This window comes from Plodia interpunctella, chromosome 5 (assembly GCF_027563975.2).
Source record: "Plodia interpunctella isolate USDA-ARS_2022_Savannah chromosome 5, ilPloInte3.2, whole genome shotgun sequence".
Lineage (NCBI taxonomy): Eukaryota > Metazoa > Arthropoda > Insecta > Lepidoptera > Pyralidae > Plodia > Plodia interpunctella.
Window position 1 is genome coordinate 9,905,902 of NC_071298.1, and position 27,221 is coordinate 9,933,122.

The following is a 27,221-nucleotide window of genomic DNA, read 5'->3' on the forward strand; positions in this document are numbered from 1 at the left end:
ATATGCTATTCCGCTACAGCTTATACACTAATGTACACGCCTTAATAAACAAGTGTAAGTAGTTGTCTTTAGAACACGAATGCAGTCTACCCTCTTTGTTACTTGCTCATTGATTTTAAGAGTATTTTATGTTCAGATGCTTGCTTCACATAAAAAGAAAAAGAAAAAAAAAAAAAAAAAATAATGAAATGTTTCGTTTAAAAGTTAATACCGAAATCCTAATTTTTAGCTGCATTGCATTTTATTTTGTTTATTGTTAAGTGATGTGTCATCAGTGATAGTTTATATAGTGCAAATATGTCCAGATGGCACGAAAGATATGTAAAATCTTATTGATTAGGTACGTACAATAGTTTAATTATATCTTTGTATTTTCTCGGTAAGTGAATTATGTAATTCTTTTGAGAAAATAAATTCTTTAAACCTTAAAGGAGCGTTACCGGCCTTTCATGAAATCGTAGACACTCAATTTTTGCTGGTTCCAATGTCGTTTCGGATCGGGAATATCGTTACATGTAATTGATTCCACAATTTGGTCGTACGACGCCCACTTCGCACTGTCTTCAGCATCCCTAGTTGTCAGACCACAATCACAATATTTTCTCAATCTGTGTGGCAAGCCATATCAGATACATACATCTATGTTAATTTTACACAATTATTATTGCTGATACAAATCTTTCTTTTGCAAGTAAAGTCACCTCTCACCAGTTAACCATTTAACTTAATGCAACGGCAATAACAGCGAATTTGAAGTGAATTTGGGCAGTTGTTGTGCTGTTGACTGTACGGGATGTATCTGATTGCTATCAATACGAATTTCGCGCCAACAATCGATCAGTGTTTTCTTTTATTTGTTTTGGGATGTCGACACTGTATGTATTTGCATAAAATATTCTTTCGCTTGGATGATATCTACAAAGATCTACAGATTCAAATGTTTTAATCTTGATATTTCTTAACGCTTCAAAATATTACTAATGATGTTTAAAACAAAAGATGGTTTCGTCAAAACGTCATCAACTTCGATTCCTTTGTATAAAATGACATGTTGAGTGGCTAAACGTTCTTTAAGATCATAATAAATCAAGTCAAAATGCCCACATTTCTTATGTATGTTCTTTTGTTTCAGGTTTTGTGTCCTGTTCTCCCTCTCCGTGCAAAAATGGCGGGATCTGTCTCTCGTCACCTCGGGGAGAATACTTCTGCAAGTAAGTATCATCTTCAATTGTTATGTTATCCAATGTAATAAATTACAAAACTTTTGGCGTAACATTCTAAAATATAGCGTTATTAATTTATGCCAACACAAGATTCAAAGTTGCAATTATATGATGGTATTTAAAGATGACCGTTACTATTTTAAATGCTTTTTTATGTAGCCATACGAATATCTAGGTATTTCTAATTTTCAAGATTTGTTATTTACGTTAATTGTGTAAGTGTTTCAACGTTTCATCTAACAGCTATTTTCTTAACCATCGTATTTCAATATAGTGAATTCATTTCATTCTGAGTTCTATAACGTTACATTATAACAATATTTTGTTTGTCAAGCGTAATATCAGCTTTGGTATCAAACTGGGGTCTTTATGTGCCCCTATCGGACCCGGTGTGTCGAGTGTCGGACAGATGTGCAAGCCCTTCGGTTGAAATGGCCCTAATTGCATAAAAAAACGGTTGACTGCTTATGGTTTTTGTATATTGGATCAATATTTTTGGACCACAAATGTATTTGTGCAATTTTTGGACAAATGTTTGAAGTTATTTTTAATTTATAACGATTAGAATTTCTTCTTCTTTATATTATTGCGTTATCAGATTGCAGGTGTCTGATTATTTCAGGACTCGATTTATTTAAGCAATTATTGTTTTCGTTGTCTGCTTATTTCTTTATTTAGGTATAACTTTTAGTATGAGTTTCACCAGTCAACTTTGACGTTGACTTAAACCTGGGTGTCGCCGATGGAAGTTTAGATAAAATGGCGTAATTTGTTTATTGGTGCAATTCAGCTCTTAGTAAAATCAGTATATATTAAATCGAATACCAAATCTTTTGACTTAGTCAATCAACTACAATCCTTTGTTAAGATTATCGAAACAGCCTCCATCGCTCACAAAAGCTATGCTAATGCACCTTTTAATACCGTCTCAATTTGGATTGACTGCATATTTGACGTTATTTTTTATCAATTTATATGAGTGGCTCGTGATTTTGCAGTTTCATAATGCGAATACTCAGCGTTATCAAGTTGGGACGATGGTCGTTCAGAAATGTCAGTAAATAACCTTCCTAACTTTAAATGATGTTGATCTTGTACTGGATCTATATTTATTTGGCATTTATGTCTGTTTTGGACGATACTTATATCCTTATTTATATTCAATTGCAAAATTATCTACGGGATCTACATACATCTACTCAGTTTCTATTAAATTTATCTGTGAAATTGAAAATCTCAAAATAATATATATTTTTGAAATCAATTTGTCATATTGATTTTGAAACATAAAATGCATCACATTTTTTTTTGTAAGTACATTATTATGTTATTTATACTGTTTTAGCAGAATAACACGGATTTAATATTAACCCGACTTTTATAATGGACATTGGAAAAATCAACACAACTACGCTGCTTTAAATAAAATCATAATAAACTATAAATAATCACAACAAATGCAACTTCCCCGTCATCAATCCTCCGCGCCAGATCATAATACTGCACGCCCACTCGAACTCGTTGCATACAATAATGCATTTCAGACAGCACATATCTGATAGCCTTGTCAGTGGAATTCGCACATGCACTACCCTTTAGAGAAAATACTAGATGGAATTTAAATATAGTATTGTTTTAGTAATCTTGTGTTTTTGCATTTTAATACACTTAGAAAATAATGATAATAACTTAATTACTGATCATGACATTACATGTCTTAACATTTTCCCAGGTTTTTCCTCAGCCGCAGAGCTTTGAAGCTTAGGGTCTGCATTTTTTGGTTTCCTTCTTATTTCTTCTTCATTTCACGCGCTCCTCATATTTATAACGTGTCAAGAGTATCTTTTTTCTTTAGTTTTTACTCAATTACCCGAAAGCCTTTTAGATAATGGTAGGTTCTTCGTAATTTGGATCACCAATCTCTTGTGCTTATAATAATCTGACATATACTAACCGTTAGTTAACTCAATGATTTCTAATGATTCAAATCCGCATAATGTGAAAGTTCCAGTGAAAAATCACATTGCTTCTGATACACTACTGATCTCTTTTGTCTCTCATCTCACCTTCACACCTGGACCAGCCACTTCACAGCCTTTGTTCCCTCATTGGCGATGCTCATTAAAACCATATCCTCATACGGCCATGGAGCACCTTTTAAGGATATTGTACGCTACACATATTTACTCTGACTCGGTATGGAGCGCATCCGTTTGTGAGTTTGATCAGTATTGTTTGGTCGATAAATGGATCGTTATTTGGTTTATTTCAGTGTCTTTTCGCATAGTCGTGGAGTTCACCGGTGGCTAATTTGACTAATGAAATTAATTTACTTCCAGTTTTTCCATCCAAATGAATATCTCTTATATTTATTTCATTGACGTAGTGGTCATCACGCCCGTATCATCTGGAGGCCCTCAAATTGACATTCAAAATTCTTTATTCAACATAAGATTATTGACGTCAAAATTTACTAAAAAAAATAATCTACCGCCGACTTCCAAAGCGCAAGTGCATAAGAAACGGCGTAACAAACTTCTGTCTTGGCTTCGATCCCCAATGCGGGCTAATATTTATATTTGGGATCAGATATATTTGTCTGTTCTGGTATTGTTTTGTTCGTTGCTGTGCTTGTGTCCTTCAGACCCACGATACAAGCTTAATGCTTAGTGCTATCATTAGTATTAACACTTAAAATTCATTTTACTGTGGTTGTTAATAGGAGGTCATTAACTTGATACAGTCTAATTCGGAATTGAAATCTCCTTCAGATGCATAGACACAGATGACAATAGCCCGGCGTCCAGTGTCGGTGAACTGTGGTGGGCGGCGGCCCCATTCCGGCTGATATGTCACTGATGATGTGGAACTATGTGAACCTGCATTCCTAGATCCATTTGCAAACCAGAGCAAGATTCACATGAAAATGTTGAAGAAATTTATATCTTACTAGCGGCCCGTCCCGGCTTCTCTAGTTGTGTTGCGTAGTTTTAAAGATCGAAGCATACATAGGGACAGACAGACAGCGGGAAGAAACTTTATATACTATGTGTACTACTCTTTAATTCCTAAACTAATAATCTCATATTACATAAATAAAATAATACATATTAGATAAATAAAATAATCAGTTATTGTACAACTGAGTTTTCATAAAGAGACAGATTATATGCTGATTTTATTGGAGTGTTAAATGCAAAATTTTGATGAGGGTTGAAGTGTATGACATCTGCATTAATGTCTTCACAAAAGTGCATTATACAGCTGATTCAAAATCATATCCAAAAGTTAACATTTTTAACGATTTTATTGTAACTCCATTACCTCTCCCAAAACGTTGTCAAAATGATGAGCATATAAATTCAAAATTACCAATAATTCACACGTTTCATGTTCTCACAAGTCCATTCATGTGAATTATAAAAGGGACAGAGATGGATTTGGGATTGTATCAAACAGACATAACAATTAGGCACCCTTCTCTACGGCACGTGACTACATTATCTTTACAAAATTTGTTGTCCGTAACATTATGGAATGAGGCACATAATGCTTAACGTTTATAGAATATTGATTCTAATTCGTCGGTTATTATTGGGTTAAAGGATGGATCAATAATTTTGTTTTATATCTTATTAGAACAATGGCTTCATATTATCGGAACCAATTTGGACAGGCGTCTAGAGATTCTCTCGGGCGGGATAAAAGAAATTAGAAATAGATGATAAAACTAAAGTAACTATATAATACGTCTAATTATGTGCCTATATGTTGTCTTTTTATTTTGTTTACCATTTTTCATCGTCATAGACAAGATTGCACCTGTCTCTCATATTAGATTCTTGAATAATATTGATATCCACAATTTAGGATCAAACATATTTCTTGACGAATTAAAGAAATGTTACGCTATGAGGTTCACACGCTCCGTCGTATTTTTAGATTTGTGTAACTACTTCGACCGTAAAGCCACCAGGGCCAGATATAACATGTTACAAAACATTAAACGGACACAACGTACCGGCAGAATCTAATAAAACCGGCAATTTTACACAAACACCGATACTTGTACCAAAAGTGCTTCAATTTCCAAGAATAGTGCACGGGAAGTGAACCTGTGACCCTTGGGCAGCGCACACGTTGAGGCACTCACGAAAACGTTATTTGTTTGTTGATTGTTATGCTCCAAACTGTATAATCTCCATCTTACATGACTTTACTGATGTCTTAAGGGAAATAATTATCATCATAGAAAGGAATATTGATGGGAGCCATGATCACTATAAATGCTTGTTTTTGTGTTATTTTCATTTTAACTTGGCATATAAATAACGTTAGTTTTATGCGAATGATTGGTAATAATTTCAGATACGCCATGCACCTATTTTATTTGGCAGTAAAAGTTTTCATAATGACCGCTAACTATTGTCAAATTAGAAATATACCTGATGATTGATATAATGATATATTTTAATGCCAGATAGAGTTTCGTAGTAAAATGTAAATCAGGGCTTAAATTGCCGTTGTAAAGTTTTATGGGACTAGATTACAAAACGTTATAATAGATGGTGACTGTGGTTTTATGCGAGAAACATTACCAATAAAACAGACGTAAAGGACATTAGCTAACACCGAAATAGAAATAATAAAACAACTAGATATGTTACCTTCTAAAATGGTTGTAGCATACAAAATCCATGAACGTATACAAAACGAAATTAAAATAAAATAACTGAAAAAGAAGTAACCTTGTAATGTGCACAGGACAAAATAATGCGTTTTTGTCAGTTCTATGGGTTTACTATGAATTCAGTGGCTTCACACGAAACGTTACGTAAACTAAAACCCGAAGTGTAATTCTGCAATTCAAATCTGAATTGAATAGAATATTTGATTGTTGGATCTACTTGTTCTTCTAAGGATATAGTGCTCTAATAATATAAACAGGTCAAATTGGATTGTTAAAACGATGTTGGAATCTGTGCTCTATAGCAAACAGTTACTTTATTTTAATCCTATCACGTACTGAACTAGCATAGTTTCCATATTACCTTGTATGGATTATAGTATTTAATATTCGTCCATGAATTTTCTATTCTTGCGGCTTTTCAGTCATATCCAGTACAGGCAATACAAAATTAGTTTCAGAATTACTCGTAAAGATATCTTTTGATCTAATCAGAAAAATCCTGTCATCGACTTCTAAATGACCAACGTTATGCAACCGATGCATTAAATCAAATGCGTTTATAATAAAGGAGAGAGTACTAAGAAGTGCATTAAGTCAAATTACTATCGCAGGCTGCCTTGTTACACCCAGAGTGCAAGATAGGTCTTTTTCTTTGTTTGACTTACTTTAGAAGATAATGGTAGCACTTCCTCAAATTTTGAGATGTCGAGGCCGTGGGAAGTAAAATTATAGTTTCGAGAATTGTTACATCATGAAGCTAGAAAAAAATATACCTTTTATTTATGTTTTCATAAGGACTTGGTAATGTATCTTTTTTATCGAGATCTTTGGTTGAAATCTAAAATAAATGAAATTATTTAAAAGCATAATTAGATTTGTTGCTGGATCCAAGGGATTAGATTTGGTAAGATTTCTTGCATTAATCATTGACAAGTAAAATAAATATGTATTTACACAATTATTTTACTGGTTCAATTACTAGCCAGTAGTTAGTAACTCTTTCAAGTTAGTTTTCTTAATTTTCTTATTCCTACCACTATTTTTTTAGTTTTATATGTGGAATGGTAATCTACTATACTTTTACTAAAAGATTCTTGTCTATGTCGCATTTTACAAGTATCTTAATCATAGTTCTCAAAACCGGTCCGTCTCGATATATTTACAGTCTTAATATAAACAGGGACATTAAGCTACTGGTTTTGCAAATCAACTCTTGCGCACGCAATAAAAAAGCGATGTAATGCGCGAAAGCCTTTTGGAATATTCCAATTTACGGCGTGTATTTGATTTGATAAATAATAAAGAAGATACCATTTTAGTAAAATGGAAAAAACTAATAAAATAAATCAGAAATCAATGTTGAAACTTGTTTCGACATCGGATATTTTCTCTTTTATACAATTGATAAGATTTGCTTACTTTATTATGATGATAATTGAAAATTTCTTTATTTATTAAATACCGAGCATATTATATTCGTAGAATTTCAATAAGTGGGTCCTCAGATCACTTTGATGAATTTTTAATTAATTTGCATTAATCAGTCACATATTCGAACTTTCGATCATAGAATTGTATGAAAATATTTGACTGGAATACATTATTATGTGTACTTTATATACACAAGGCTTACATTTATTGGTGCTGTTAGAAATTTCAATTTCCTATTTAATAGAAAACCAGATTTAAATTCAGTACTTTATAGGATTGTTAGTATTGAAGTCATGAGAAGTGAGAGCAAACAGTGCGCCGACTGGTTAGTTATTTAATTATCACAAGTGCAGAGAAACGTATCAGGATGTCATAAATTAATAACTGTTTTGAAAGCAAATATACTTAAAATTATAAATTTGTCGAAGACAAATAGAAGACACATGCGAGATAAATAAGCGGGATGTGTTTAATCATGGAAGTCCAGTAGACTTATCTCTGATAAAAATGACGCTGGATTCAGAATTGAAATAATTGTTTGATATTATGATTTTTTATGATATTAGAACAACTGTTGAAATTGCCATACGAATAAATTAATTAAATCAAGAGAAAGATAGAAATTATTATCTAGATCCATATGTGATTTATGATTCTAATAGTACTATTGGGTAGTAATGTTTTGATTTTGTACTTATTAGACTTGATATTTTTGCAGTAAATATTGCTAATGAGATGCCCCCAATTCAGGCTGTTCAAATATTGGAGCTCCTCAATAAAATCAAAGTTATTTATTACCCTTTCCTTTAATGAGGACATATTTATGTCACTACTAAAAAGGACTCCAATTTGAGCAAATGAACCCACACTCAATAATTACATTGAAAAAGCAATAATCTTGGTAAAGTTATTTTTTATCATTGAATTACATCCATGATCGATAACTTTTCTCATTCCTTTAATCGCAGACTGCGGTTACTTAAAAAGAAAAAACAAGGATATAAGGCTCAGCCCAATGTAATGGTAATTGCCTACGTGTATCAACTCTGTATCGACTATGATTGATTTTTAATACACACCATTATAGCACCAATTGATCCGTAATACGGCATAATACAGCTTAAAGTTGCAAAGAACCGTATATCCAGTCAAATCACGGAGTCAAATGCACGTCAAGTCGAAACACAGACCTCTATGCCGTTGATTATAGAAGCGAAATTGTAATGAAATTGATTATCTACGTTGATGTGCTGTGGCCTGTACACGTTTTACGTGCCGGTAGTTTCTGTTGAGATATTAACTTTTTTCTCGTCCCTTTTTTGGTCTTATTATACGCGGTAATACATTTTTCTCAAAATTGCAAGGACTTAAATCAGTGTCCGTTGTGATCACCGAAACATTTTTGAAACCACCAACAGCGTTTAGTACTTAGGCATTCGCAAATTAACATTCCTTACATAGTTCTTGATAATAAACGTTCTTAATTACAAAATAAAACATTCTTGAGAAAGTATTTACCTGGTTGTCTTGGAGACTGTAAGGTTTGTTTAGACTTGTTGAACACTTCTTCTTCAGTGCTTTTTCTGTGTGTTTTTACGTTGAAGATTGGTAGTTACTTTCGAAGTTATTCGTTGTGGTGCACATAAAAAAAAATTAAAGCAAAAAAAATTTTCTAATTTAAATTTAAGTAACCTTTGATTCGAAATCTTTTATAATAATGAGATGCTTAGAATTTAACTTGTCGTTGATTAAATATTTATCAATAAAATAACTGTATTGATATTGATGGGGTATTTTAGAATTCGTATGGATGCTATGAGTCATATCAAAATAGAATTTATGAATCGAAGCAAAAAAACCTGCCAAAAAATTCAATCCTAAATCCTTTGACCATAAATAAGGCGACGTCTATACTTTTTCTAAGGTCGGGCATTCTTGGAACCAAATAAGAATAAGATATGGAATTTCTCCTCGAGACGGCATGCGTGGACGATCATTTTCGTACCATTATCTGTGGAACCGGTTTCTTTGCGAATTTGAAACAATGGTCGAGCCGCCATGCGCATGGGCAGTGTAGTGTTGTCCCGATAACGCGTGTCGATAATTCCGGGGAAGAAGAAAATTTCACAGTGAATGCACGAATGAAAAAGATTTTATTACGAATTATAACTAAAGGATTAGTTATGTTGCCTTACTAGATATTATGATAAATGCTGAAATTGTTGTTATAATATTCATTGTGGTGATAAAATTTAGTGTAATAATAGTCAAATTACTTTTCCGACCTCAATTTATATATGGGTAAATAAGGCAATTTTTGGCATAGCTAGTAATTTCAATGATAATATATAAGTTAATAGGTATCATATATAACGTAATGAGAACATAACAAAACAATAATGACACATACATAGATGTTGAAGAGAATTTAGTCAAGGATGACTCATCCTATATAACAGCCAATTAAGTGGAATATATAGAAAGATTTATTGAGCAACTAATTGCAGCTTGCTACAAACATACACGCGTACAGTGAATAACAATCACCCAGGAGGCATCCATGCGTTGCCGTGTTAAATGTGATAACATCTGCTCCAGCCTAGTGCTAGTTAAACTACTAGTTTTAAATGTACAGATGCAAAGTATCATCTACAGCACTTTACTTATCTAAAAACATCTTTTATGTCCTTGAGATTTGGAAAAATCAATTTCAAAATGTTGCAGAAATTATACTACAGCTGTAAAGTATTACGTCAGATAGACCGTGCGTTACATTTGTATTTTTTTTTTACAAATATGATGGTTGTATTTGTTAAATGTGATTTAGAGGTCATTTTATTCTTATTCTCTTTGTAGATAATACCGCCTCTTTAATTTGTGCCATTTTACAATTTAAGTTGTCTTTAGCTTCAATTGCTCGTCTAGTCTCTAAATCTCCAGGCTTTATACTGAGTATAAATCTATCTAGATTAAAAGCATCTGGTACTAGAGTTTCGCAAGGACGAATACATTTGAAGAATCAGACGTTATCTTGATCTGAAAATTTATGGCTATGAATAATGTAACGTAGATGTCAGTGCATTCATGGATTTGATCAATCGTTTTGTTACTCTCAGTAGCTACTGCAACCTTCTAGCATTGTACTTGGAAGGTGTTTAAGATCATATGTTCTTTTTTGTTTCGCAATCAAATTTCATTATTTTACATTTTTAGGTTTTCTATCTATCTATCTATTGTTTCCTTTCTTATAGAGACAGGTAGAATTTCAATATTATTTTTTTCTTACTAAAAGTTTTCTGTCTGTTAAAAGCGGTCTGCGGTCGGATGCATCCCAAAAGCCTTTGTTTAAATGATGTTTTCTATTTCGTTATGTTATCGATTTTACTTAGGCAAAATGTTATCTTATGATTATTTAGTCAATTACAGCACAAATCGACTGCAGCTATTATGATATAAGAAAAGTATTGTATTAAGTATTTATAAAAACGAGTTCACTTCAATCCGACTTCGGCAAAACGAAAAGTATTACTTTCCATGCTAATTGTTCGAGTGTAATTAGTTTTCGGTCGTTTTATGGCGATGTAACAATCAGAGTTATTTCACTTGGAAGCTGCTAAATATGGGGTAAATGCTGGTTTTATGCTGTTATAATCGAGCAAGTCATATTTTCGCCCATTTCGACTGCAGTTGTGTGATCACATATTCGAATTTTAATCAAACTATTAAGAAAAATGATTTCAGTACATTCTTCAAGTTTTTTGAGTATAATACCAAAATATCTATCTATCTATAATGAAAATTCGTCAAGTTTCTTTGTTGGATTCGTGAAGTTCATTCATTAACATAAAACATTTAATATTAAGAGTGACTACATTCCCGAAAGAAGCCCCGTTGTGATTGAAGTAGGCACTTAAAAGTGAGTACATATTTCAAAATCATTGCAATAATATCAAAGTTAATTCACGTTGACAATAAAAGGCACCATTTACCAAAATGCAAATTTGGTACTATCACTATTAGAACGGCCACCGTTCCCTTGTCCTTTAGCTTATAAAGTAGAACACACTTGTCCGTTTATTCAATTAACTTCCTTAATAATGAATCCTATGGTGAATTGCGCAAACAGCACCTAAACTAGTTTTCATATTGCTTTGTTGACCTTTACGTTAATTTCGACAATGACCTGAAGAAATCTTTATGGACCTCCTTTTACTCATTTAAATCCTAATCTAATACTTATTTAATGTTTACAATGCTTTTTGACAAATAATAATGGAAGATTATCATCATCATTTCATTCTATAATCCTATATGAGTATAAGGTTAACCGTTTCTTCTAGTACATCCAACTCTGGTGCTAGATTTGTTTCAAGTCACATGTTATTTTCCGTTCTTGCTAATAACGCAATGACGTATGGAAATTAGGATGCGTTACGAAGAGTACAACGAAATCTGCACAAATTTATTTAAAAAGATACAAGTTTCTAATGATGAACCAGATACTGCCGTGCCGACAAAGAGCCCATTCAACACAACATGAACAACTTATAAGGTAAATATTTATATTTGCAACGAAATTTCCACTCATCAAGTCAGCATCACATCAGGCCTTTTCAGACGATGCACTTAATGAACTCTGGCTGGGCCTTAAAAGGAGTTCGTTTGTATTGTGCGCTGCAATCGTCCCAGATATCTGTATCATGGTATTGTCGCTAACGATGCGATTTAGTTCGGCTTGTTACACTTTAATGCCCTCGACCATTGCGACTATCGGCTTAGCTACAGTTCGTAATTTATCATAACTTTCTTCAGCCTGAGTTATAGTGTATTTCATTGCTATGTGATTACGTTGAACATCCTGTTTTAGATATTTGAGAACTTGAAAAAGTCGTTTTATAAAATTCAATGATAAAAAACTATTTGACAGTTAAATGTGATTTATTAGAAAAATGGTGATAACTAAAATTTTTTTCACTTGTAAATTGAATGTCTATTATAAATTATTAGCCAATTTTAATTCTATTTTCTATGTAGCCAATTAAAATAAATTTCAGTTTAGAATTAAAACAGGTTACCAGAATCCATTTGGCGCGACCTTTAATCTTTCTTCGAATAACATCAAGAATATTTCCGTGTAAACGCTTAAAGCATTGACCGTGAACTTTTACGATTACCTTTGTCTGACAGTATCACATTTCCAAATCTTGATGACAATACCGGCCATAAAGAACTCGAACTTACTCTGAAACATATAAACAAAATATACATTTTTATAAAAGAGATGGAGGAAAATGAACTTTAGGTAAATGTTAATAAGGATTTTGATGGTGATATGTGGTTTTAAGCATTTATATGTGAAAATACACCTGAGCTAGGGCCTATCACGATACCGTGAAGCACGTCTCTCAGAGTTTCGACCGTCGTATCTTCTGTCGCTAGTCTTAATGGCTCCACTAACTGTAAGACGGCATGAATGCACGAAGGATTAACTAGAACACGTATGAAGCCTTTTATTTGGTCTCGTTTATGACCACTCAAGTCGTTATCTTTTGGTGTTTTAAAGCTGTGTATTTTTACCCAACGTAGTCTTACCCGGATATTTGCAGACAATTTTAAGAATGTCTTTTGTGTCATATGTATTTGCTTACATAACTTTTCTTTTGATTTTTAGTTCCACAAGTTCATTATTAGTTTATTAACCAATTCATCGCATGAAATCATATCTCGTTCTCATTTATTATAAATGCTTTTAATGGTCCACCTGAACTTCATAACAATACACAATAGTTTCGAAATGATAAATCGATATACATAATCACTCATTCATAACAAAGTGTTGGTAAATCAAGAGTTGATTCTAAAGTCGGGAACATGTCTGCCACCCATAAAACTCATGTAGACAGCTTTTCTAAAAGTGACGCGTAACACGACCTATTAGGCGTGGACTCCACCAAAGAGAAGATGTAGAAACTATGAAAGAAAGTAATTTCTCAGCTAGAATTAAACAGTAATACTAACTAGGGCGGAAATGTATATGGGAAGTTTTGGCTATCGAATTGATACAATTTATACACTTTTTTCTTGATTGGTATCGTATACCACTAAATCTCGTACTGCACAGCGCTGCTTGGAAAACAGCTCATCTATTCCCTGAAGTGTAAACATCGAAATTTAATTAGTTATTTGAATAAATATCAGCTCACCAATTGTCTCCGCATTGGTGGAGGCCGGCCTTTTAACTTTGACGCGTAACACGAGCTATTAATCTGAATGGTTGCAACACAAATGTTAACTATCAATTATTCGTCTAATGAAATAATAGCAGAAGAACTCACGACGCGGCTCTATACGAACATCTTTTCTTGCCTGTCTTTTGTTGTCAATCAGGATCTTATTATAATTTAAATTTAAATCAGAAATTTGATGTTAGCCATCTTCTTTTGCACATTTTGATTTTGCATTCGTTATTTGAGTGAATTTTCTTGATGACTTTCAAAAATTGTATGTCCATAAAGTTTTGGGTAGCATCGAACATCGATTGGATTTTCATTCCAACATTGAATGAAAACTAATTAAAGTTTCTCAACTCATAATTGCAATACACTAATAACAGACTAAAATCATTAATTAAACTGTGAATAGAACGTTGGAAGACAAAGCTGGGTAGACTCTAAAAACTTCATCAATTTACTATACGTTGTGTGGTTTTGTCGGTACATGGTGCAGTATTGTTCGGGCTTGGTCCTATTATGTTCCCTAATGACTCTTGTCTTGTTTACCTACTTTCTCTACTGATCACGCAATAGAAATACGTGATGGAACAATAGTTATGTCCCTTCTATTTCTTCCATTACTCATTTCTTTGAAAATCATTTGTGATTCAGGTTTATCAAAACAAGAAACTGTAGACCAGGAAGCGATAAAGAACTTAATAATGATGCTAACGATAAAATTGTCAAGCTTTTGCACTTAACTTCTATAATGAGCATGTAGACATTTTCCCTGATCACAAAAAAAATATTAACGCTACATATTATGACGAAAGTACATACAAACGAATTTTTTTACCTTGTCATATTGTCAGATGCGTCGATAGCTTGACAATGGACACGGGATTCGAACTCTGGCCTCCAATAGAAACTTCAGGCACCTCTCGTTTCGTCATTTGTCAGATCATGTCAGCTCTCAGGTCGAGAGCTTCAATTTACATAAATATCGTGACATTGGTTCAGAGGTTACTCACCTTATGTTCTGTGTATCATATTATACAATGTTGTTAGTGTATCGGACATGATTTTAATTAGCAATGTTATTGATAAATTTCATATTTGTCTGTTTCATGAGAATAATAAGAATTTCATTGTAGTTATAGATATACTATAAAATAAATTGGAATTAGTATAAACGAATACTATCTACTGCTAACTCTGTCATATTTTTTAATCATACAAAAAAAGAAAATTAGGCTTACCAGATCTGTTCATCTTGGAAGTGATGAAAATTTCGAAGTCATCTAGATAGATAAGCTATCCCAGTATGAGAAACTGTCGAGTTTTTTACAACTTTAATAGAGCCAAGACGTGACCATTCCAGTCCTGAGCTCGGAATCCCGGAGCGGCGCGCGACAAAAAACAAACTAATTTAGGATTTAGATTACAAATGGTCGACCGTAACAAACACCTTTATCCACTGTTTACTCTGCACCGCCATTTATTTACGCACGATCTAAAAGTGGATCTAAAACTACTTTGAGCTTTAGATGACAAAATATGACATCTTTATCGATTTTCTGAATTTTAAGTCACGAAAATGGTGCAAGCTCTTTGTTGACGATATTTCGCTTTACGCTGATGATGGTGATTGTATGTCAATACAAACGTTTAAATTGGAATTCTATGATCATGCAGTTACCTGTGTATGTTATCAATCTATGTAAGCAATTAATCAGACTGATTTAACACAACGATCTGCTGCAATAATTTACAATAGCAATCACTTGAAACGGACCACTATAATTTCCAATTAGCTGGTGGAGTCCAATGGTCTGTACGTCGTTGACGGACAATGGCAAAAGGGTCCGCGACACAAAAAGGAAGGATTTAATGCGATATAAACAACATTGTTGTCAAAATGCGCGACTTAGTCGACTCTTTATGGCCCTTAGAAGGACCGTGGGTGTATTGGAAATATTTGCATAGCAACTATAAAGCAGCTTTTTAATGGCAAACGCATATCTTCTCCATCCGACCCGCCTTTGACATTGATTGCGTCTGATTGTTGAGCTCTGCTCGTATTAACATCAATATTTTTCTTTCATAATTTTGCCAGCATATATTATTTTCTCTATATATATTAAGTTCTCATGTCCGTTCTACTAATTTGGTAAACAAATTGTCAGGTAAAAGGTACTACACTACTTAATGAGAGATGGTTGGGAGTGTATTAACGTAAGTGTGATAAGTGATGCCAATTAACGTATAGGGGAAATAAACAACGCTGTCACGTTAAAGGAAACATTGTACGAGATGAAGCGTCTAACAAATATATGGCGTGACTTTTAGTAGTACTTAACGTTAGTGCCGTTAAATAGACGCATCAAAATGCGGCTGCTGCTAAATGCACCAAATTAGAGTTATGTCCTGTTAAACGTTGTAATTTTACTTTAAATGTTGCTTGAGAATTTTGAACTCTACCGAAATTTTCAAGTCCAGTTTATGTACGTTCTGCTTGGTCTTTCAGGAATATTTATGGCCTAAGTTACTGACAATAATGACAGGGATTTCGCCCAAAGAAACGGCTTGAACTTGTTTGTCAGCAGTAAACCGTGCAATTGTAAGGGCACTCGTAAAGTGTAACATATTGTTCGAGGCTTGGAGCATCCAACCTGTTATTATTGGTAATACTTAACATAAGCTGAGCGGGCACGCCCTGCGCTGATCGATGGGCACGGGGCAGGTCAACGAGCCCAAATTTCGAAAATTTTCATCTGTTTTTGTTTAGACGTATGTAGTTCATGTTTTTCTAATAATACTAACAGTTTCTACATTTCTTCTTCTATACTTTTTTAATCTCTGGCATCCGAATAACAGTCAGGTCCATTTATATGAGTACGTGACACTTTGTTTCGCAGTATAGCTTATATCTATTTAGTTATAGATAAGTGTCATTAGAATCATTAAAAATCGTGACTCATTTTATGTTATGGTTCTATTTAGTTGTGACAGTCCTGTTTTAATATGTTAAATTTCAATCAAGCAGCTTTAAATTACTTATATGGTATATTGCTTTATGAATTGAGGGATTTCCGTTTTAAAGGTGTTATTGATTTCAAAAGTTCATTAATTTTGTCCATTTTTAAATTAGCCGTCAGTATAACTACTTTCTCAGCCACTCTTGTGGGATTATCATCGCTGTGGATTTAAATTGTATCACGACTTCCCGTTGATGCTAGTTTCGTCTTAGAACCGTTTTTTTTCGTGTGGTGCTCCAAAAACTGTTTTCGGTTGACACCGTATAGCGGATGCCATCTTAATATATATATTTTTGTAAAATCAATCTTATTAGCTGAAGCATACCATTCAATTTACATAAACTATTATTGAAGATCATCGAATAGATAGTATTTGATTTTGTACTTAAAGCACACGACTTAAAGTTTGTTTTTGTGCGACTGTAGTGCATCCCATACAAATCGATTATACACAACGGAGTGTTACTAAGTAAACACTTGGAGATGAGGACCGAACCGATTCCAGCAGTGTTTATTTTAAAGAATTCTCTATGCTTTTTTAGCTAAGTTCATCTGAGTCCATTGATCGGGTCGTTTTGATGATCTTGAAGATGACATCGAGCCGTCTATCGAGAGCTTAAAATTTCACGCACTTTATGTAACATCAATATTATTGTTTGTTTAAGCAATGTATTCCTCACTAACAACTAATTAAAAGTTGTTCTGTTGATGTCTCATTTATAAATTTGTCATGTAAATTTTGAAATAAAAATCCTTTATTAGGTACAATGTGAATAAACAAAAATTATATTACCTCCCATGCCTACCTATTAAGTACCATAAAATTACCGATATTAGAGAAAGTGGTAGTGTCATTGCTAAATATTTCGTTAATTAAGTTAGATTTTATGATACGTACCCTGAATAATATATTTGATGACATAACAAGCTGAAATGGTCGTAACTTTAATTTGTTAACAGCTACTTAATTTTTAATCATTTCCGACGCATTCTCCAAACTCAATTCATTCTATTATCGATATATAAGTATAATACCATCCAATTTGGAGGAATATCCATTAGTGGTTACGTATTCCTGATATCTCTAAGCTCTAAAACAAGTACTGGTGTTGAATGTTAATATAATTGAAATGAGGTTTGGTAAAACACTTATACATAGTATTTGGTAAAATTTGAAGGGGAAAGCGATAAATAGTTGTCGATTATAAGCAACAAAACTTGTATAAATAATAGGGTAAATTTTGTGAATTTAAAAATCTTTTTCTGGTAATATCATTTCAAATGTTTTCCCTATTCGAATTAATCTTAGCTGTTCTATTGTGCGAACTTATGAGTTATTGGTTTCTTATTTATACCAATAAATCTAATAAATATAAGATTTAAATCTTTTGAAGATAAAAAAATTGTTATTTTTCTCAACAAATCTATTGATTGCCTCCACAATGTATTTATTGTTAATTTCCTCATCTCTCTTAACTTGGGACCACCGAAAGCTGCATAAGTGTTAATACGGTGCTGTCGACCGATTACCCGATTCATTTGAATAAATCCCTGCATTCAAACGATAAATACTTTTATAACATTAAGAAAATGTCTTCCGAGCGCTAATGCAGGCTCAACATAAAATACTACTTAATGAACTAGCGATTTTTGGAAAGTTTTTGTTGCATTCAATAACAGTTTTCTATGCAACTATCTTGATACTTACGTTTAAATACATATCCTACTATTCTTTTAAAAAGAAATGGACACATCTTGGTCCTCTCATAAACCGATTAGAATAAATCCAAGTCCAATAGCACCTTGTTGGAAAGTTTATCCTACTTAAAAACCTCATCAGCGTTTTTTCATTGTCATTCAAATGGTATTTATTTGTCTTTAAGATTATACGGGACACCTTGAGGATTATTGGACTTAAATTCCTTGATAACCATCTTTTAAATGTCATCCGTATCGAATTGTTGTTAGTTAGCATAGAAATGGGACGCTATGAGCTTATTTACAATCTTTTTCAAGATTTTGGTATTTGTATTTCCGGGTTAAAGCTATATGGCTCGTAAACCTTATTCCACATCTGTTAACTTGATTTTCAAACCAGTACGTATTAGAAAATTGTTGATTTTAAAGTCGATTCAATGTTATTTCTTGTTATTCGTGCACTGTCTATTGGCGCTATAAAATACGAGTATTATGATGTCATCAAAAATATCTAGTTTGATCACAATAAATTGATCTCGAGGTGCTGTAAAGAAATTTGAATGTGGTCGTCTCTTTTTGTTTGCCGCTTTATTAATGTTGATCCATTAACAGATTTTATTGCTGAAGTAAACTAGTTTGGTGAACAAATTGAACCTCAAGAGATAAATGAAGCGATTTTTATTATGGGGCTTTGGATCTTCGATCTTTATGATGGGATAATTTAATAATTTGTATTGATACCGTCTAATTGAAGGTTAAACTAGTTTTGGGGGTTCGGATAGTGTAAGATATAAAAATGATATTGGTATCTTTATGACTTAAAATTGTAAAAGAAATAATATTTTGACGATTTTCAAGTTAACACTCAAAAAGTCACTCTGAAATTGTAAATATGTAATTTTCTCTCAAAGTAAAATCAATCTTGGCTTTGTTCTTTCTTTGTATAAGTCAACTCATGAACATTCAAGTCGAGAAGCTACTTACAATCAGAAATAGATATCTATTTTTTGTGCTTGACGAGATATAATCGGTAGCAGATCAAGGCGTATCGACATTGACCTTATCTGAGTACGTTACGAATCGATTGGTCCAATCGGGGCACGTCGCGATGGATGCTGCGTCTGCGCAAACAAACCGGCCATTGACCTCCGTCTTGCGAAGATAATTTGCATACCTAGCCGTTGCATCAGTTGTGACCAACTTGTCGTGATATGAGTTAGATCAACCGCATCATCTGCATAAATCTGTTTAGGTTTTGCATTAATAGGTTTATATTGATAGTGATTTCTATAATGTAAAGATTAATAATCAGTGTTTCAAACAAACAAAGGTACAAGATGTTACCAATTTGTCAAAAACATACCTTTAGCTGCAAAAAAACGTCTGACGACCAACGGAATGACATAAAGAGTACAAAAATGAATTTTGTATATATTCAAATATTTTTTGATTGAACGCTAAAAACATGAAACGAATTGAAATTCCATAACACCGCTATTTAAAGTACTCCATCCCAACGTGAAGCGACGCGCACGCGCACCTAATGCCGAGGTTACGACTACGTGTAGATGCTATCAGAGATAATGGCATAATATGACGCGCGAACACCTTTTAGGCATCAGATGGAGTTATCAATTTTGATGTCCAAGATCGAGCTGTTTTTGAAGATGATAAGTTTAAAGATCATGACTAAGAAAACTGTAAGTAAATTATCATCGTTAGAAAAATTAAAACAATCAAATTAATAAATTTAATTTTAATATTAAAAAATATGAAGAATTCAAATGTTAAATCACGTTGCACTGAATAATATCATTGTAATGAAAATGGAAATGATATTAGATTATACAAGTTTTTGCTATGCAGTCATAAAGAAAAATCTATAGCTATCTTATATCGTATTATACGAGAGCTTATACTTTACATAATGTAATGATGCTTTTGTGTGACTACTACAACACATTTTTTGTGTCTTCTTTGATTGACCGCTTCACGAACAAATTAAACTTCATATCCAAATTCTAACTTTCCTGGTCCATCAATAAGATCAATTACTCAAACAAAAAATACTTTTTTGATATTTAGATGATAGTAATAGGTATGTAAGTTAGCTAATTGATGTTACATTGCTAAATAGTATAATTATCACTATCTATAGCAATCTTCCAAATAAAAGATTCCAAAATAGGTTACAACAAAAATTTGTTAACAAGATTTATTATTTTTATGCCAATGTCTCTATTCACTATCGAAGAGAAGTACTAAGCTCAAAATCTTGTTCACGACTCATATAATGTGAGTCTATGCATTATGTATGTTCTTTTACTATTCCTATAGTTCTGAAATTGTATATTTTAATACGTAATGAACGGTTTGAAAGCAACTGCTTTTCATCTGGACTGGACTTGCTTGTCAGCTATTTTGTTATGACTTTATTTGTTTCAATTTCCATCATTGTCAAATCTTTATGTGTAAGCCATTCGTTCCACTTCATCAATTCAATCAATTCTTATTCATTCATTCATTAATTATTATTGTCTGTGTCACTGGAATTTTGTTGACCCATACCGCCTAATATAATTCGACTAACTTTCTATATTATCTTTTACCAATAGCGAATTACTAATTGGGAGCGTAATATACTCGTAGAATCGAAATTTTGAAATGTCTGTTACCCAATGTGTGCTTTCAGGAACAGCTAATTCAGCTTCTGAGCAAATTATCCTATTATTAGAAACTGGAGGCAGACAGACGTAACTAGCCGTTACTTTACTGTTGTGTCTACGTAAAGTGAAAAGTGGCGCAACACGCCCATGCAATTGTTCGTTTTAGTTCCTTGGGAGCCCCTACTAGATGTGTAGGCGCAAATGGTTGATTTGAAAATGAATACTTGATTGTATGTGCAAAAATGTCAAAGTAAATATATTATGTACACAGGACAAGTATTGACTTTGTAGGTAGTTATGTATGTTTTTGACAAAGGTAGGCTTATTTCTAATTATGTATTAAATCATTATATGACACAGCAATAAAATAGAATTCAAGAAATGATAAATAAGGAACAATTTGTCTAGTAATTGCAACACTCTCCAATGAAGACATTTTAATAGACGTTAAAAACATGAACAGCCAAAAGACAACAAATGATTTCGCATTTGTAAAACCTAATCTATTTCTAGAACATCGAGTTGCTTGGACCGGTGGTTACGGCTCGATCGGAATAGTAGCCGGAGGCAGTGGACGCGGACACGCGGCCCAGAGAATGCCGGCCCGAGGGGCTCCCATGCGGGACCCGGCTTTTTCCCACAAACTCGATGTAACTGCTGCGTAGTTTCGTTCCATTTCGATACCGTTCAAATCCTATTAAATTAATGCCAGACTCTATTGTTTGTTGTTACAAAATGACCTATTTGAATGCGCATAAAATTGTGCTTTTCTATATGTTTCTTCTATAGTATCATATCATGAATTTATTGTTCTGGTTTAAGAAAGGTTAATGTGGGTTTAACTATTCTGCCTCTCACATACTCATACACAGATTACTCAATGGTTCTGAATCGGGACAAATTCATGTAGCGTTTAATTTCATCAGTTTAACGTCTCCGATACGCTCGTCGCCGCATCGGGTGACATGTGTTGCTCAATTGTTATTTATTTAACAAACATTTTGATGCCGCCTCAAGTTACTGACTCATAATACGTTTAATTTTTTTATATCTACCTCCTTTTTGACATTTCTTCTTGAGTTTATTTTACAAATCTCACTATTAACTATACCATTTTCAGTGATATTTAAAGAGATTGAGATTATGTCTCATACAAATTTGGTCACGAACTTGTCAATAGCTAAGTCGCACTATCGCTGGCGTCCACAACTTAAAGCTTTAGAGAATGGTTTTAGTATTTGCATATAATGCTTGAGCGGCGCGACCACGACGCTAGATCTAGAGCAAAGATCAGGACCGGCGGCGTGCGACCGGGCCCTCATGTATCATACTAGTACGATTCAATTCTAACCTCATGGGTACTTCTAAATACCCAATCTGATTTCTGTGCCCATGTTTTTACTTTGCAACCTACAGTTTTTGCAGAAACAGTTAATTTGGACTGGAAGTCGGCACACTGCGTCCATAATGATCAAATTGCAAACCTGTTTCACGAAGTCGACGCTTTGAACAGAAAGCATTGATTTTAAAATAAATCCGTATAAGTTTTTGTGCCAATAACGAAGACTGTGCAAATGGCTATGGAATGTTTGCTCCAGATATGTATCTTCCTACCATGTCATATCTGTTATGGAGTTACTGGCATTTACATCGAGTTTTATCAAAACAAGTTCTTGTATCAACTGCAATGCACTTGAGACATGAAGATGTTGTTGCAAAAAATCTAGTCGAGGTTTATTGACTTTAACCTCATTAAACAAAGTTTGCATGAGTCACGGAATGCCAATACAATCGAGCTTATAATATCATCAAGTCTGCGGCATACGGTCCAGAATTGGATGAAACTGGTTATGACTGTGTTATGTGCGCGCGTTCGACTTATGAGTATTCTTCAAGCCGAGTATACCCGAGTTGTTGCGCCGTTTAGCATAGTGACCCGACTGCGAGCGTGCTTGTTTCAACACTATTGATCGACTTTATTGATTCAATGTGGGATTAAGCGGCGTCCATGAATATTTCCATTTCGATTTGCAGTGCGCTCACTTGATCTCGCACCCGGATGTCATGTTTGCTTACATTTTATTCTCTTGTTGAGCGTTCTATAGTCGTGCTCTTGCGCTCTCAGGTGACTTCATGATTGACGGTGCGTTTGATGTGAACTCGATTGTTTTCGACCGTGACTCTTCGAAACGTGAACATTGTATTTAGTTTGTCTTGCTTATCAACGATGCGAAGATATCATAACAGTTTGTTGAATTCCCGCGCTGGGAGAACTCAAAACATTTTTGGTAGAAATACTGACACTTTGAAAATATGTCAAGTACGTATTTCCCCGCACATCAGTATTCAATGCAGCGCTGAACTGTTTACAATACGGGTCCAGATTTCAAAGCAACAATTATTTTAGTCTATTGTATTCGCATAACTCGTGTATCCGTTATTTGGTTGAGCCACGACCTTGTGGTGATACGTTGAACTCCAAACTTAAATGTATTAATCACGATAGCACCCAAAGAGGAAAAAAAGTTGGAAAGTGAAGTCGCAGAGCCGTTGCTGGTTACTAAGCGTGCATTCGTTTTGTTGGTGAGCGCCTGAGGGCAATCATGTCTTGCTATAATAAAGGGTTGCACGTCCCTTGGGCTCGCCTTTTAGATTTATGGACCGAGAGCCGCCGCCACCGATGCATATATTTGTCACAAAATTATCAGATTCAGTTACAATACCACCAGTTACTGCTTGCATGATGTCAAAAAAATGTTAGTCTAAAATACATAATTGCACAGTGGCAATTACTTTTATTCTATCTGAATGATTTGAGTGTAGTGGATAAGTAGTTATTGGTTCTTTGTTTTCTGTGCTTGGTATAATAGATAAACCTTCTTCTGTTTACTGTCTATTATCTGTATATTATACGCACAAAATGTTTATAATTAAATTGAAAAACAACTTTTTCTTTAGATTTTCTAATATCAACATTACTAACTTCTAAACTTACGACGCGGCGCCATTTGTATAATTACATTTTAAAAGAAAAGGATTACATATTCATCGCTGTAAGTGCAACATGACAGGATCACGCCCATTTAATATTTATGGAGATGAGAGGCCGCGATATCGGAGTGGGATGAAACCAGTTCCTTATTGTGATGCGTATGCGTTACATTATTGGTATCAGATTTCGATTACGTACAATATCGATTGATATCAATTGATTGTTTATGAATTATCTTACGAATCGGTTTGATTAGACGATGGTTTGGAAGGACAGAGAAAGATGTAGGCGATGGTGTTACTGTAACGCTTGTTTTTGTAAAAATATTTGAATCGATCATGAGTTCCTTCTTTTGTTTTTTTTTTGTATGTTTGAAAGCCGTTTGTAGATTATCTATGTCGTGCCTGTTGACAACGTCAGCTGTCACGGACTTATTTGTCATTGTCAGGCGTCCAACGGTCATCTTACCCTGCGGGCAGTTTTCGAAGTCAACGAAATTAAAATATTCCAATAATAAAAAATATTGCTACTAAATTTGTCGCTTCAAAATTATTTTCACTCTGAGTTTCACAATTTTCTTTTTTTTGCTCGCACTTTATATGTACCACTAATTTATTGTCGCCAGAGAATTTAACTCTTGAGATTCCGCTTAAAAGACGAGCACAGTAAAAATAAAACAGTTTTTTGATTTAAAAGTATATATTTGGAACTGGTAAGGTCCAATTTGCAACCCATTAAAGAAGACGCATAATAAATTAACGATGTTCTACACTCAGCCATCGCAAGTGTAAAGCATTAAGTTATCTCTCCATCGGACCCTCCATGTTGCGTTTCAAGCATCAACGCTAATTCTGCCAGTCGTTAAATGATCTTATTAATCTTAGTCGCTTCGTTTGAGTAAAACAGTTGAGATTGAATTCAAGACTTGGCGATGAGCGCCAATTTGTATGTTTAGTTTGATTGATAATAATCTCTGGTTTCTGTTTATAAGTTGATAAATGTTTCTAATAATTATCTCTCTCTCTTTCATCTTCGAATGTTTTTGAATTGACTACTTATGTTTAGTTATACTAAGATCAATCAAATATTGTATAAGTAGTACCTATACATGAATAATATTGTGATTAACCAATAATTCATATATACTATTGTAATAAAAACACAACTCACTACTTTGTCTGCTTAAGATAACATAGTGACGCTGATGTTATAAAAACTGTTAACGTCGATCCAAATCCAAAATGATTGTGAAGACACTGGGACGGGGAAGCGCAGGCGTTTGCACGTGTGCAGTAACTCGATCAGGGGCGTAGATAATGTCATATTGTTGGGAAGCGAACCCCAATACAATACAGAGGACCCAATGAATGGCGAAGGCTCGAAGATAATCGCTCTTTGATACGCCAACTACGAACATTACCTTTGATGAAGAAAGTGTGGTTGAACTCTTCGAAGAAGAGGGTAATCATTTCGATCATTTGGTTACATAATTTATAGCACATAATTATTAGTTAAAAGAATCACTTGCGCGCAAAAACACTTAAGATGAACAGATAGAGTTATAAGTAAATTAAATAGATGTACCAAAAGTGACTATCCCACGACATGTATATAGTTGAAGAACAATGAACCCTTGGGCTATGAGAATGCCCAATAAAACGTACCTTATCACTCATTATGTTCTGCTGGCCACGTCGCCCGTTACGGCAATAAAGGTCTGACATAGTGTCCTGACATGTTTTGGAGATATATTTATGGGACCGCCCTTCCTACCATTTTGTATCAAATCCATGCCGACGCATATAGATAATTGACTCTTTCTTTCAAATTATATATGGTAATTATATATGATATTATATATATATTTGTTTTGAGCTTTGGAAACAATTTTCAGAAAACTTCTCTTTCCTTTTAATTACAAAGGACTGTGTTCCAAATCATTCACATATTGATAAATAAATATAGTAAAAACAAGATCTACAAAATCCTACTCAATTTTGGGTGACCCCGTCTATTGTAAAGCGTCGAATTCATCAATTTGTATAGAAATTTGACCTCCATAATGTACAATGTCCCGCCGATTCACCTTGATGGTTGGATTTGAGAGCATGTCTGTTATCTATAGTTATATTATAGTGGATCTACCGTGACTTACGATTTTTATTTATCTGACTTGAGCGATAAGTCGAAGAATTGCAAGGCTTGCAAATTTTCTTCTACTACTTACTATTTGGGTGATAATGCTTTTAGTTATTATATGTCTTTTTGTCATAAGAGTAGCAATAACGATATTTTTAACAAAGTACTTGTACATTTTACAATTTTAAAAAGTTTGCAATAAGTGATAATGGAATATTATGAAAATGCAATAGTAATTGACAGATATAAAAGGGCACGTCCAGGTGCACATATCGAGACCAGACTACAGCGCTGACAGGCGTTCAATAGACTGCGGATGTTGATCTGCGGGCGAGTGTAGATTAATGCGCGGGAACAGAGACTTCGCTCGTTCCCAAATTAAAACTATCGAAGCAGAACTAGATCAGGTACATAATCTATCAATGAAAAACAAAAGATGGTATTCAATGTGAATGATATTTTTGTACATTTTCTAGGCCCTTGTAAAAGAACTGATTTAATTTATAAAGTTATTATTAAAGAAAATAGAATGAACGATAGAAATAACGAAATGGATGATAAGTAAACAGAGGTCGAGCAACAAATTACTCTGTACGCGAGTGACGCGAACCTGCACACATAGACATGGTGTTTGTGTGCGTGCGCCCGTGGGAACGGCGCGGCGACGCGTGCGCTCTTGTGACATGCGTATTGTGCATTATTTAACAAATCAGCGTTTTTACCTTCCTTTCTCTGAACTGACCTGATCTTTGTTGATCTGTGGAGTGATACACATCACGATCACGATTGCCTTTATAATTTAATGTTAAAAAGTTAGCTGTCTGCTCTCATATTCCAACGACACGATCTGGCTTCATCGAATTTTTATTATAATTTGAACTGTCGTTAATATTTTTAACGTGTAATGTAACCTTTCTAAAGAAGTGGGCAGGTGAGACCACCCTATACGCCGAGACCTCTAACTAATATGATTTGGTTTTGAATTTTATGACATGCTATAGTTTTAACTGATATGAACTTTCGACTAATTCAAGTTATAAGTATCTTTTAATATATGTTATGATATAATGTTTTTATCTTTTCTTGATGTCGTTTTTAAGCTATTTAATGTATTGTATGTACATAGTTCTTC

General features: G+C 33.8%; 1 protein-coding gene across 4 annotated transcripts in view; it reads left to right on the plus strand.

Annotated features, from left to right (window-relative positions):
- Nucleotides 1-27,221, plus strand: part of N (Notch) — a 120,417-nt gene that overhangs the window by 41,068 nt on the left and 52,128 nt on the right. For all 4 annotated transcript variants that reach the window (XM_053744731.1, XM_053744732.1, XM_053744733.1 and 1 more), the window contains exon 2: nt 1,133-1,211. In XM_053744731.1, coding sequence (XP_053600706.1) covers nt 1,133-1,211 — 79 coding nt within the window. The remainder of the gene's footprint in view (nt 1-1,132; nt 1,212-27,221) is intronic.